Raw genomic sequence first — 15,610 nt, forward strand, 5'->3', positions numbered from 1 at the left:
AATAGCGGCGGCCACTTCCTCCTTAGTGGCACATTCATCCAGGCCCGTCACTTTGACTTCCGCCATCTTGACAGGCCTATCTATGCGCACCACTTCCGGGTCCGGCAGAATTTCGCGAAGCCGGGCTGCCAGTCTGTCTGCGGCCGCGCCGGAGTCAGCACTAGGACATACCAACAGCCGAGCCCCGCTGGCCGTCTGCCGGACTCGGAGTCCCCCTTCCACACCTATGGCGTCAACGTCGACGCTACCGCGCGCCCGAGCCATCACCTCCCCATAGGTGAGGCCCTTTTCCTTGCCAGCCGGCAGCAGTTCTAATACGACCGCTGCCGACCGTGGGGCGCGCGGTTTCTTCACCTTGCGCCCTTTTCTCCCTCCCCCAGTCGTCGCTCGACCCATTGCTTGAGGGGAGGCGACCGCAGGGGTGGTTCGGGTGCTTGGCGCTGCAGCCTTCCTTCGCCCCCGCCTCACCACCGTGTTCCAGGCTTCATCCATGTTGGACGGAGCAGGAGGTAATGGGCGGGGCTGGGGGATCGGCGCCGTCTCAACGGCATTCACGCCCCTCTCTCGCTTTTTGCGGCTTCTGCCAGGCCCCACCTTGGCAGGCTGGGGCGGGGCAGAAGCAGCGGCCTGGGGCGGGGCAGAAGCAGCGGCCTGGGGCGGGGCAGAAGCAGCGGCTTGGGGCCTCGTGGGCTGGGCGGGCGTTCGTCGTCCAGCGGGCTTGGCCGGTGCACGAGAGCTGCGCACCGTTCGTGTGGCGGGTGCCATACGCACCTTGGCTGCAGCCCCCGTGGGCGCTGGTACAACTGCGGTCGCTGTCGCATTTGTGGGCACAGGCCGCTCGTGCGCCAGTGGAGGCCTTGCGCGTTCCACCGTAGACGTGCGGGCCTCCATTATCGCGAGACACCTCTTTAGTTCCTCTATCTCGCGGTCTTTATCCGTTGCTTCCTGCTGTGAGGGCACGGGTGGCGGAGAGGCCGAGCTGCCTTGGCATCCCACGACATCGTCAAGGACCACACGCATCCTGGCCATCTCCTCCCGCACCCGAGCACTCTCCGCACGAAGCTCCGCGTTTTCTACTTGGACGGAAGTGTATAGTGCCTGCAGTTGCTCCATTTGCAACCGCAGGCTAATCACTTCGTCCGTGCTTGTCCGTTTTAGGAGATCGTCCAGTCGTGTCTCCACGGCGGTGGCCACGCGGTTCAGGGCTTGCACATATGTGCCCTTCAACGAGCCCGATTTGGTCGCCACCGCGGAGACAATCTCCTTCGAGACTACGAATGTCCCCCGTGGATCCGTAGCCTCCATTTCTTTGACAAGGGAGCGGGATAGTCGCTCAACCTCACCTTCCCTCACATGAGCTGCATCTCTACGGCGGGAGGCACTGGTCCGCACCGGGGTGGTGACAACCGGTTCGCCGTAGGTCACCGTCAAATTTCGTGCAGGTCCGCATCCTATGGGGGGTAACGCCGTAGCATTCACCAGCCCTTCCTCGACTGCCAGGAACTTGGCAGGTGCGGGTTCCACCTCCGAGGACTCGGAGGGAGCGGGAGCCGCCGGTCGTTTGACCGACTTCCGCTTCCTTCGAGCTCTCGGGTCAGCCTGGTTCCGACTGACGAAAAGTCCGGCGCTGTCGTGGACGAAAAGTGGCGACTCCCGACCGCTCGACACGCAGCCCCTTGCGGAGCTTTGGGTCGAGCGCAGTGAGAGCGCACTGTCACAGCGCTCGGGGTGCACGAGTGGGATCCTCTCCCTTTCGCGGCTCGTGCTGCCGCCGCCTTCCTCTTGGCAATTGTTGCCCCCCCCAGAATACGAGGGGCAGCGTGCCTCCGATTGCTCAGAGGCACGGAGGGATTCTCCTCCCGCTGAGCGAGAGGTACCCTCCTGGGGTAATATCTGTTTGCAATTGGCCATTTTCATTTTTTTTTTCCTTTGTTATTTAACCAGGGGTTTGGTCCCCTGGGATCGAGTGATGCCCTTGGGACTGAACTCCCTCCAGCCATTCATCCCTTCGCTAGGCATCGGAGCTTGGGATTGGGGTATTTTTTATAGAGGTTTACGTCCTCGCGACCCCGTGCCTTGCGGCAGCGGTCACCGCCCCCCACTCAGTGGGGATTACGGGTTGGCCGGTCGCCCACCGAATGCCCAGGGCAACTCGGTAGACCACCGCCCGACGCTCGAAACGAGCAACCACGGAGCCACGCCGGCGAACCGGTACCCCCCATATCTGAGGGGCGCTCCCCTGTAGCCGAAGCCGGGGACATGGCAACCAGCGGCCAGCAGTCACAGACATGCAACGCCGGCTCACTTCCACGACAACGGGGCACAGGGTGTCACCGCTCACGGCATGCCGGCAAACCGGTGCCATCGGAAGCTGCACTCTCCAGAAGGAGCACTCTTCACTTAGTGAAGAGTGTGGAGGGCGCCGACCTTCCGCTCCTCCTAGTGCTGATTTGGTCCGCGTCATCCGATCTCTTTCGTTGCAAAGCCTAGCTAAAATATCCTAATCCTAAACCTAAACCTTAACCTAATCCTAAACCTAGGACCTTAACCTATATCTAAACCTAATCCTAAACCTAGGACCTAAACCTAAGAATCCTTGCAACGAAAAAGATCGGACGATACCTCTGGGAATGTCGCCCAGAGGATCCCGTGATCCGCCACCTACGGACGCGCCCGGTGGAAGTCCAGCATCTCCCTCGCAGGCGAGACCCGCAGCACGCAATCATTGCGTGCTGCAGGTCCCGTCCAGATCCCGGGGTAAGAAACAACCCAAGACAACCTAAGTTTGAGGGAGTTCGGTCGAGCATAACCTTTTTTCTTTGCCTCCGAAAGTAAATGAGGTTGCGGACGCAGCTGATGGAAAGTTACTACCGCCCATAGACATCGACCATCCAGAAGAAGAATCGTCCCAAATAAACTGCTTAATCAGGTCCGTACCATAATCCTGACATTCTGCTGCAAAACAATCGTGCGTTTCGGTTTGAAGTGTAGGGCAGCCTGTATAAAAATTCTTATCAATTTTATGGTGCAAAGCGATTCACTGTCTATGGGCTCAATGACCTTAATGTGAGTTTTTTTTTTCTGCCTATGCTGATAGCCTTGAGAGGCTATTTCAGCTTCGCCCTAACATGTAGGTGAGCTCACAGGGCTCAAACCGGACTGTTGCTAACACTGGCCCTACTAACAGCAGTGCTTCGTAGAATCTACCACCGGATCGGCAACGCGACCCACTGAGAAGATCCGGCGAGAAACTCAGTGGACTGTGTCCATGGGTTAATTCGCTCGTCGAGCTCTTCGTACTTCGTCGCAAGCGACGGGTTCGACGAGGACGGTGACCGGAATATGAGGTGGCCCACCAGTCCGCTATTATAGTTACGTAAAAAGAACCCTTTAAAATGTTATTTATTTATTCAACTTTATGCACAAGCGTACAGTGGTGGCCTTAATGCCTAAGGCATTCGTTACGAGTCAATCAAGGGTGTTGTAGAGAGTGCTGTGGTATGTGTGAGTATTCCTTATTGAGAAATAAAAAAATTATAGAATACATAGTATCTATTTGTGTAACATAAAACGCATACTATTAAAGCATCAAAAATAATTTTATTCCTTAATTTATCTGCAGTGTTCCAGTAATCCTATGACCATAATTTCCTCAGCTGATCTTTATCTCTAGGAGATGTATGGAAATGGTAGTGCAAGGTAGAGGGGGAAGAGGTTGACCAAAGAAGACATGGATGTAGTGTGTGAATGAGAAAGAGGAGTGAGTTTTTAGGTGACGGCTGATAGAGGAGAATGTAATAGAAATATCCGCGGGATAAGGTCGAGGCAAAGAAGAAGAAGATCTTCATCTCTTAATGACGTTAGTATGGCATAAGTATAGTGAGGTTTCAAAGCTATAAATTCTATCCTAATCCTCAATTTTCGCAAGACTATCACTGGGTAAACTCCATCAATAAATTATTGTGTTTATCGGTGTTCATGGGATGGAAACTATTGCGTTTCATTCGTTTGTTCATATGACAGTGTAAGTACTGTGTAGGATTCCTACAATTTCTATAGAAGGGTCCTTGACCTATGTGTGTGATAAGACGCCCCGTGTGCTCGTATCGAGTAATATGACAATGCCAGGATTCATATTTTATATAGTTTTTTTTCCAATAAGAATAAAAATAAAATAAGAATTGAAACACGAACCTGTAGTATTTTTTTTATTGCTTATAAGTTCTAAGGTCTCAACTATAGTTACAACGGCTGCCCCACCTTTCAAACCGAAAAGTATTACTGCTTCACGGCAGAAATAGGCAAGGTGGTGGTACCTACCCGTGCGGACTCACAAGAGGTCCTACCACCAGTAAATGTAATGTAGGTATATGTCCCTTCATTGGAAGATTCACATTGGCACATTTCGACTTAGAAAATATTTTATGTAAAATGCTATTACCAGCCAGTGCATGAACACGTCTACTCATCTAGGGCAATAAAAAGTAAGTACCTACATAAAATATATTCAAGTGAGTAGTCCGAAAATGCAGAATAAATGAAACTTCAGTTGAACAAAAAAATCACTATTATTATGTATTGTTACAAGTTATCAAAACATTGATTTCTGATAATTAAATTATTGTACTAATATTGATTATCTAGTACTAATATTGATTTATTCGTTGTATTTAATTGAAGTGCCTATGGGGTGCTGACTGGCCAGTTTTCGTGTGGTGTTGTCGCGTATTAGAAATCTATTTTCCAGGAATGCGTAAAACTATACTCACTGATAAATTGATTTAACGTTAGACAGTCTAAAATAATAAGTATAAGAGGTGCTAATGATTAAGGTACTCCTATACTAATATTATAAAGAGGAAAGATTTGTTTGTTTGTTTGTTTCGAATAGGCTCCGAAACTACTGGACCGATTTGAAAAATTCTTTTTCCATTAGAAGCCGACATTGTCCCTGATGAACATAGGCTACTTTTTAAAAAAAAAAAAAATATTTTATTTTTTTGGTTTCATGTGTGTTTTAATGTTTCCGAAGCGAAGCGAGGGCGTGTCGCTAGTTGTTAAATAAAATAAAAAATATAAGTATTTTATTAGGTACAGATTCTGATTTATCAATAAAAAGTAAAAATTCAGAGGTAATGTGGCGTAGGCTTGTGTCTAGGTAGATCATAAGCGGGCCAAGAAGAATAATACGATCTAATAAAATACTTACTTTGAGCTAAATCTAGAAATATAGGCATCCGATCAGACGGACATAACTTAGAGCCACAATGTCTATTGGTTTACAGCTATGATTAAAATCTCTTCTTATCAATAACAGGATATTTTTTATTCGTTGAGCACACAATTCCGCGCCGCATTCATTTATTATCACGGAATTTATTTCGTAGCAACTCTCCAGTCCGCGTCCTTGCAGTTATTGTAGACAAAGCGCGTCGCGAGCACGTGTCTCGCGTTAGACACTGCTAAAAAACTCATGTAATCGCCATGGCCGCAGGATTCGTTGGTTCAACGAAGAATTTTCCATTCTCATTCGATGTTGATGTGGAAGATGAAGAGCCGGGCAGGACAACGCCACTATTGAATAAACGAGTCGGTGAGTACTCAGTTTGCGAGTAACACAGCGTGGTTTGTTAATTTGTTTGTCGTTTGTCAGTTTGTTGACAAAATATTATTAATTGTTAGATCAATGGTCCCATAAATGTGACGAATCAAAGATGAAATTTTAATGGAAAATAATTAAGTTTTTATAATTATATTTAAAAAAATTAAAAATATGATCAGATGAAGTAATAAAACGGAAAAACTAAAACGCGTATAATATGTGGCGTACCATATGACTAATTAAGAGTCATTTCGATAAATAAAAATCAGCTGTTTTAATTTTTTCCAGCTATTTCATTTCAGCTACATATAAAAATCCCAAGAGACTAACATGATTTTCATGCTTTGTTTTTAGTTATTTCATTAGAATTAATGCGTAAATTTATTCTTGTAATAAGCCATAAAAAGCTACCAGTGCGACTTGACACTGAAATGCTGTGACACTGGCTGCCATACGAAAATATACTTTCAGAACTTCGTATCTACGTTGAAATGCTAACTATTTTATTCCGCCGCATTGCCGGATCAATATCTATGCACAGCTGACCGGCTCATGTGTCTAAAATATGTATTTACAGCTCCTATTTTATAATAATCTAATTATAAGAAAATATCTGTGCGATATTCTACCGCGAACGTGACCTAATTTAGGCACATTACTATTTATTAGATATAATATTTAATTGATTGATTATAACTTACTCAAATTTATAAGACAGAGTTTTCTTGATCTTGGCGTTCTATTATACATAATATGAGTTTTTTTGTCATTAATTAGCTGAGATAGGCAAACGAGCTCATGCTTACGGCCCACGCGGTACCTTCCGTTGATCTCCGGAGCCAGTAGAAATAATGAATATCCAACCATTCCGGAAGGCGTTCCGAAATCCCAATACCAAGAGAATTGCGACCTACAAAATCTCCATAATTGGCATAAACAGGCCCGTGTTTAACATATGTTAGGCTCTGGATACTAGAAAAACAGGGCCACTGCGACTATAATCTGACTAGAGTAGTAAAAGAGCTACCCTATTAAAACCAGATCTATTTCCCATATAACAATCGAAAATAATTGGTTATTTGTTGATGACGTGTTAGGAGGTCCTGTGAGATCACAGGCCGTGAGTGAGGCTACAGTTGCACTAAATAACATAACGGTACTCCGGTTTAGATTCAATTACCTACATAAAAAATGACTCCTTTAAAATTCTTTATGTCAACAAATTACTAGACGTAATCAATTTTAATTTTATACTTTTGAGAAGTGGCTTGATTTGACCCCGACATTAACACGTGTATTTAGTGACGGTGACCGTTCACGATCAGATGAATTGTATGGTCATTTTACTATGAAGACAATAAACAAAACTCTTTAAAGTGAGTTAACGTCAAAACTGTGTTTCAGAACCTATTTAGTGCTGAAATCGAAGTTTATATTTATTTCGACTAATTTCTCAATCTCTGTCATCTGTATAAATACAAAAAGCTTATTTCTGGCCATTATAATCCAGAAAATACACCGAGATTCTTAATTTAGATCAATCGGTAGTTAGTATCAATAAATCTTTTCATAACGAATTTATACGCCCACTGAATTACGAGCAAAGAGAACATATTATGATTATTTAACCACTTCACACGTCTGAGTGTTGTCCTAGAGCTTTTGTTGGCTATGAATGAATTGAATAATGTGACTGTGATGTTGAATGATATGAATGACAATATAATGACCGTCTCCATGAGTATATCACTAAGGGGGCTTGAAGGATATAGATTAGGTAAGGGTTGTTATCAGGTGTTAGGCAAGTTACAAAGATGATATAACTACAATGGCACAGCAGCCCTGGTCAAGGTTTCTGAAATACAAATCGAAGATTGACCTTTACGTTGAATACTGTTCCTATCTGTTCTCTGATCCGCGGGCCCAAGTGTGGGACAATCACGCTTATTATTATTATACACTATAAATAAACACTCCCCCTTCCTCCCTTACATCGTGTTCCTCAGTGTTAAGGGTCGTGACCTTTACGGAGAACTTTTCTTAGGTCTATCTTCCATCATTCTTTCCTTTCCTCTGCGTAGTAGATAGTGACATTGATGCTGGAATCCAATGTCGTCTTAATTTGATTGTACTAGCGCATGGGACTACGCCTCCTAGCCCTCTTTCCTTCCACTTTGCCGATGTTGAGTAGTTACTAATATACACTTAAAGATTAAAAGTGATGATAGAGGATTACCTCGAAAAATACCCTACGCTTACTTCTATTTGACTCAATACAGAAAAGAACCGTTCAGCTCATTGGCAGTCTTGTTCCACGGATAGTTAGTTCTACATTCCTATCTACGGGCTGATTTGGTCATTCTGTATTTTGGTTTTCTATTTACCGTATGTTCCATGGGGAAACGCTTTGGGAATTTGTTCGAAATTATCTCTTATTGTTCTTTAGTCATTACACTAAATCCTAACTGAGCAAAGTTCATTGTATCTACTTAGAAATACTGTATTTTTTCATATTTTTCGAGAATTCATTTTTAGAGCGTCGTTACGTTTCTTGCTGCAAAGGAGGTTTGAAAAGAGTCTTGCGATTTTAGGTGTGTCCTTGGCATTTTCAATATTTGTAAGGAATGGTCACCACACGTAAAATACCAACTTAGAACCCCTTTAGCTATAATATCAATTGTTTATCTAAGACCTCATCAAGTATCACGTGCACTCAAAATTGGTTTCAAATGGAATGCTGCCTTTATCGAACAAATAAAATGGTATGCTTTCACACGCTTGTTTAAGACATGTGAATATAGTGTATAGTATGCATTGTTCGGTGTAATGAGCAGTAAACAAGCTACTGATAGTGAAATTAGGCCTCATTGCTTCATTGCTTACTTCATCAATAAAATAGAACGACCTTGTTTGTGGATACGCATTTTATGTTTCGCTTACTTATTTATAAGTATGTTATAGTGATCGAACCACTGAGTTTCTCCCCGGATCTTCTCACTGGGTCGCGATTCCGACCCGGTGGAAGATTCTGCGAAGCACTGCTCTTGCTAGGGCTGGTGTTAGCAACGTCCCCAGGTTAGAGCCCCGAGAGCTCACCTACTCGTTAGGTTACGCTGGCATAGCCTCTCAAGGTTAGCAGGTTAGGTTAGAAAAAAAAGAAGGAAAAAGTAATCGAAAAGCAATCAACTGTCAATATCGAAGGTATTGGCGGGTGCATAAAATTTAATTTACTCCCCTGAGCCACGAGGTCAAACCTACTTTTTTTTATTACCCATTGTAGGCAGACGAGCATACAGCTCACCTGATGGGGAGTGGTTACCGTCGCCCATGGACTTCAGAAATGCCAGGGGCAGAGCCAAGCCGCTGCCTACTGTTGAGTACTCTCCACGAGCCTCATTTGAAGAAAGACAAGTCGTAGCGCTCGGGAAACACCGTGGAGGGGAGCTCATTCCAAAGACGGATGGTACTTGGCAAAAAAGATCTCTGGAAACGCACTGTGGATGAACGCAGTGGCTCCAGGTAGTATAGATATACTTTACTCCGGTGGCGGGTGGTGCGATAGCAAAAACGAGATAATGGAATCATCTCAAATAATTCCTCGGAGCACTCTCCATGGAACATACGGTACATAGAGAAGCGAAGTCCCTCCGCAGACACAGATGTTCCAAACGATCTGTCCTACTGCTAGTGTACGACGTGCCTTAAATCCACTAAATGGGTGACATCCTGTTTGAATAGCAGTTCATAGGAGAGCACTTTCAAAGGTTCATTAACATGCTTCCTTTGCTAGACTGTCTGAACGAAATTACAAAGAGTAGGTTTGATGGCTTGTAGCTTACTTGTCAAGTTTTCATACTCTTCGAGTACGTGTTCTGCGTATGTTTGCTTTAGTTGAAAGCTGCTGTACTGACTGCTGTATCCAATATATATTTTTTATTTATTGCGTAGATGGATGTACAAGCTCACAGCCTACCTAGTGTTAAGTGGTTATCGGAGCCCATAGACATCTACAACGTAAATGCCGCCACCCACCTTGAGATATGAGTTCTAAGGTCTCAGTATAGTTACAACAGCTGCCTCACCCTTCAAACCGAAACGCATTACTGCTTCACGGCAGAAATAGGCAGGGTGATGGTGCCTAGCCGTGCGGACTTACAAGAGGTCCTACTGCCGTCATTATACATCATTATACACGCTAAGCAACAATCAGCCTCGCATAGATTAAAACTATTAAATTGATAAGTCTGACAAAAAGATTAAATGAGCCATCCTGTTATACGTGCTTTTTGACTTATCTGTACGTTGCTGAGAACAATTTTATTATCATTTAAATACATTATTTTTGATAAAGAAGTGTACCACGCTTGTGCCAGGGTGTGCGACAGAATCCCATCAACGCACCGTTGTTTAGGAATATAACCAATAGCCGAGTCTAATACAAGTTGTAATATAGTTATACAGTAGTCTGAACACCTATTGTCTGGTGATTTCAGTGTAGAGCTGTACCAATAACGCATATGTATTTTCAGGAACAATTTCCGAGATCTACTTCATTGACACTTGTACCATAAAAGTGCTTTTTTTTTCCTTTCTAAGCTGATAGCCTTGAGAGGCTATTTCAGCGGAACCTTAACTAGTAGGTGAGCTCACGGGGCTCAAACCTGACGACGTTGCTAACACGAACCCTAGCAAGAGCCGTGTTTCGCAATCGGAAACACGACCCACTGAGAAGATCCGGCGAGAAACTCAGTGGGCTATAAAAGTGCCCGAAATAAGTACTTCACTGGTTTTTTTTTTGGAAAAGTTAATGCAAAAAAGAGTAATGTAAAAAATCTATTCAACATCCTGGTCGAAAGATAATCATACAAACGATCTTCAAGCTTTTATGATATCCGCTACACTCAATGGGATAAGATACGAACTGTATGGGATGATAAGATAAAACATTTAACATGTTACTATGCCATTTTATTTTTTACTGGTGATAGAGTATATTTTGCGGTGTAGCACCTAGGAACTATAGCGTGTTGATTTGAATAGAATTGGACGACTAATGACACGTAATCGACCGGACACTTGAGCTTGAGGCCGTGCAGCAGGCTCGTGGCGACTCCTTGTCTGACAACTTGTAGGTGTCGCGGGTGCAGACGGGCGATTTTTTCCTATCTATTGCTGGTAACTTCGAGAGGCTATGCTATCTTCACCGGTCGGGTAGACGAGCTCACGGGGCTTAGCCTATGCGCTGTCTGTTGGTTTGGTACTTTTTCCCCCTACCTAAGGTCTTGAGAGACCGGCCTATCCGGCAAGTAGGTGAGCTCACAGGGCTCAAACCTGATGTTGTTGCTAACATGAACCCTAGCAAAAGCCGTGCTTCGCAGAATCTACCACCGGAGCGGAAACGCGACCCACTGAGAAGATCCGGCGAGAAACTCAGTGGGCTGCGTCTGTGGACTAATTAACTCGCCGAACCCTTCGTCGCAAGCGACGGGCTCGACGAGAACGATGACCGGTGTTTAGGGTACCTAGAAGCACCGTTATTGGATTGGGAAGATCCGAAATGACGTGTTTTGGGCGACATCGACTGTTTACCATTCGGTCCACAGAATCGGCAGTGTAGTTACCGGCGGCCACGATAAGAGGGTTCCCGTGTCGTGCCGCTTTCTCGAAATGGCGCACCGATACTGCCTGTAGATACTTACTGATGGACTCTAGGTCCAGGTCGTCGTGGGTGTCAATGTTCCTGACGAACCACGGGGCTCCTGAGCGAACACACTTGTATGACGGGGCCGTATGCAAGTTTTGTAAAGTATCACCTTATTTCTAAGGGACAATGTTTTGGCACCTCTATGGAACATTAAATGATTATGATCTTTTAAATACGGAACCTAATATAAACATTTTCACGTTTTAATTAAAATGCTTGATTAATTGATAAGCATTATTCAATATGAACACGCACTTATTCGAACATTATTAGGGAAACAAGAGAGAAGTCTAGTAAAGAGCGAGATAGCTATATTTGAGAACGACATAATTATGTCGTATGCGTTTAGAAATTAGTTTCATATCTCATGTACATAATAGTAATATCTAATGTCCTTCCGTGGGGGTCGTAAGCGACTAAGGTATTTCTTGAAGAATGAACAGCAAAGTTCTCAGAGTATTGTACCAGCGTACTGCTAATTGCTATCATTTACCGTCATTTACTGTTGGTGAAGCGTACGCCTACGTTGTGCCTATTTCTCCTGCGAATCAACATTGTGTTTTGGCGTCATAGGTGAGGGGCAGTATTTATTCAATATGATTGAGTTTGACCCCGTGTCTGATAATCGGGGTTAGCAATCGCGTTTTACAATTTCAATACGAACTTTACTTCAATTGACAACAACCTTAACCAGCATTCGTTAGTAATTTAATCATTATCTTATTTATGTAAATAAGTATATATAGATCTCCAAAGTTTTTAATGCAATGTGAATTAAGTGTGTACAATTGACGTATGCAGTGTGCTTAGTGCGAGTTTTTAACGTTCTCGATAGCGTAAAAGTTAACTTAAATTTGTATGGAATTGGAACGTTTACCTGCGTTTGCCGATAGGGGCGCTGTTCCAACTGCATACAAATTTGAGTTAACTTTTACGCTATCGAGAACGTTAAAAAACTCGCACTAAGCACATAGATATTAGCAGATGTATAGCCCCTAAGGCTACTAACGATTAAATTGGGGAGTTAAAAAAAGCCACTGTTAAAAACATTGTCAATTGACTTGTTCGTTTGCATGCGTACTTCATATAGCGTATATTCCCAAGCGATATCAGTGACATCATACATCTAAAATATATCTTTGAAACGAGTGGTAACCTAGCTATCTTATCTCTGAGATAATTATAGTACCTAGTATAATATCTAGGGTAACAAAAATATAATATTAACGTAAGTTTAAAACGATATTAATTTGTAAATCAGTACTTGCCGTTCTTTTTGTTGTCTTCAGAGGCAAAGTATATGACCCAAGGTTGGCCATCGATGCTCGTGATCATCACCGAAGAGCACAGTCGCTGTCCACAACATGATCACCGTATTCTTCATTTTAGTGTTTGCCGATTTTGTAAATCGTCACACGGGACGCCGACTGACACCTGATTTTGAATACAATGTAGTACATTGCGGATGGCATCGTGAACTGAAGCGTTGAGAGTACAGCGTATCTGGTCCGAACAACGCATTAGACTTCTGCCTCTGGGTCTTCTTACGCATACCCTTCTACCAGCAGCTTTTCTAAATAGTCACCGCTTTTTCATCCTCACATCCGAAATAGAGTTCATCCATACCACCTGGAGCCACTGCGGTCATCCACAGTGCGTTTCCAGAGATCTTTTTTGCCACGTACCATCCGTCTATGGAATGAGCTCCCCTCCACGGTGTTTCCGGAGCGCTATGACATGTCCTTCTTCAAACGAGGCTTGTGGAGAGTACTAAGCGGTAGTTAGCGGCTTGACTCTGCCCCTGGCATTGCTGAAGTCCATGGGCGACGGTAACCGCTCAGCATCAGGTGGGCCGTGTGCTCGTCTGCCTACAAGGGCAATAAAAAATAAAAAGAATAGGGCTGGCGCAGGATAATCCAGGAGAAAGCTATTAAGTTGCTTTCTGTGTCAGGTATGGTTGGACTGGATACTCTAAACCACAGGCGAACATTTACTCGTACATACAGTTCTTTATTACAGAATACAGTCAATAATCCCTTGGCACTACGGCAAATGACACTTCGCAACAGTATGCGCGGGCGGGAGTGCGCCGCCACCACCACTTATTCGCGGCGTTAACGGGGCTAAGGACCCGTAGAGCTAGGAACTGTCCAACGTCACGGCAATTGCGCCTTTAAACGAATTTCTGTCCGAAATCCAGGATGCTGAGGTGTTTGCCAATAGTTGGGAAATACTTTTGTCTAAAATAATTATTTTTAACATAATAATAATACTTAATAATGTGTAAATAATCTTTTTTGTGTTAACGAGTTAAGCGTTTTGGTGCAAACTGTAAGCCTGACTTTGTATTGAATTGAATAAATAAATATATAAATAAAGTAGGCCACGACTTTCAGCATTGAGGATTATCGAAGCCAGGAAAAGAAGTATTTTGCAGTCGCCCAGTCGCCAGTAAAATGGTCAAAATTCAATCGATACGATATTTACTCGTTGATTGAAGTAAATTAACTTAATAAAATATTAATTAATTTTTTACATTTTATAAATGCGGCTTTGGCCTTTGTTTTCAGTTTGCGATAATATTCTTATCATAGAGTTTTCCGAGATCTATTTTGGTGCGTTTGGCGGTCGATATGAACGTGGACCGTTAAAAACGCGGGTTCAACGACTGCGCCCTTGAATCATGACTTTGGGGATTAATATAAATATACAGAAGAAACGTTTTAAGTCATTCCTAGCCAACGTGCTGCTAACGATTTGAAAGAGCGCTTAGTCCAGCTACATTTATTTTTTTCCTAACTTTTTTTTAATTTATATAATATGTGTGGACGAGTTTACAGCCCACCTGGTGTTAAGTGGTTACCGTAGCCCATAGACATCTACAACGTAAATGCGCCACCCACCTTGAGATATGAGTTCTAAGGTCTCAGTATAGTTACACGGCTGCCCCACCCTTCAAACCGAAACGCATTTCTGCTTCACGGCAGAAATAGGCAGGGGCTATTCCAGCTTCTCGCGGACGGGTAGTTGAGCTCACCGGCTCAACCTGAGAGAGTTTGCTAACACTAGCCCTATAGAGAGCAGTGCTTCGCAGAATTTACCACCGGACCGAAATCGCGACCCACTGAGAAGAGCAGGCGAGAAACTCAGTGGGTTGTGTCTATGGATTGGTTCGCTCGTCGAACACGATCAATCGATAATAGACGCGTTCGACGAGGACGGTGACCGGTGCTTGAAGAGTCTAAATGCACCGAGAGTGGATCCCGGGATTCGACAAGACATGGGCGATGGCGGCTTTGCATAGCCCCTTCGCCTGTACCGGACATGGGTTCGCATTGAAAGGCATGCTCGCTCCAGATCTCAAAACTACAACTCTGTAAGGAAATATTATGATTTGATTATTTTTATCCCTAATTCGAAATCTGTTCGCAAGTCTTCAGGGCTGGCAACGTCTTATAATGATTAGGAAATTACGATATTAGCAATTACCTATGTTTTTTTTTTAATTATTTTTTTATTGCCTTTGTAGGCAGATGAGCATACGGCCCACCTGATGGTGAGTGGTTACCGTCGCCCATGGACTTCAGCAATGCCAGGGGCAGAGCCAAGCCGCTGCCTACCGCTTTTCGATTATGCAATTATGATATCATTAATCGCTTCTGCTTGTTCAAGTTACTAAAAAACGTGATTATTGTTTATCTACATGCTATTTAAGACAGGGACCCACGAAAAATTTATATATGTTAATGTAATTAAATGGGCAATTGAATTCAAAATATAATAGATTTTTGAACCAACCGAAGTCACTGAGGAAGCCTAAAGTATTGTATTTATTATTACTCGTATTTAGCTGTGGGGACGAACCCACGGTGCACCTTATTTAAATAGTTACCTGAGCCCATAGATATGGACAACGTAAAACCGCCCCCCATTTTGAGACACGAGTACCTACTCTAAGTTTGATAGTACAACAGCTATCCTAATCTTCGAACTCAAACGCTCTACTGCTTCACGGCAGTAATTAACAGGGTCATGATAACTACCCGTGAGGGCGCACAAGAGTCCCTCTCACCTGTAAGATACGAATTGGCAGTAGGCAATGCACTTTGCCGTGATTTTTTCAAACACGTGCTGTGGAAAGCATACCTAGTTAGAACGCCGCTTTTTTTCCTGTCAGAAAGGGAAAGAAGAGATCGCGAATGGAATTTTCAGCAGATACAAAAGAAAAGTTTCCTACATGACACAGGATTGAATCCGAACGGCATTCGATGTAAGATTAAAGTCTCAAATGCAATGTAATAGCT

General features: G+C 43.8%; 1 protein-coding gene across 6 annotated transcripts in view; it reads left to right on the forward strand.

The window, feature by feature from the left end:
• Positions 1-5,405: 5,405 nt before the first annotated feature.
• LOC114248401 (AMP deaminase 2) overlaps positions 5,406-15,610 on the forward strand; it is a 57,467-nt gene continuing 47,262 nt past the window's right edge. For all 6 annotated transcript variants that reach the window (XM_028181627.2, XM_089738430.1, XM_028181618.2 and 3 more), the window contains exon 1: positions 5,406-5,593. In XM_028181627.2, the coding sequence (XP_028037428.2) occupies positions 5,485-5,593 (109 nt within the window). In that variant the 5' untranslated portion in view covers positions 5,406-5,484. The remainder of the gene's footprint in view (positions 5,594-15,610) is intronic.

This window comes from Bombyx mandarina, chromosome 25 (genome assembly GCF_030267445.1).
Source record: "Bombyx mandarina strain Sakado chromosome 25, ASM3026744v2".
Lineage (NCBI taxonomy): Eukaryota > Metazoa > Arthropoda > Insecta > Lepidoptera > Bombycidae > Bombyx > Bombyx mandarina.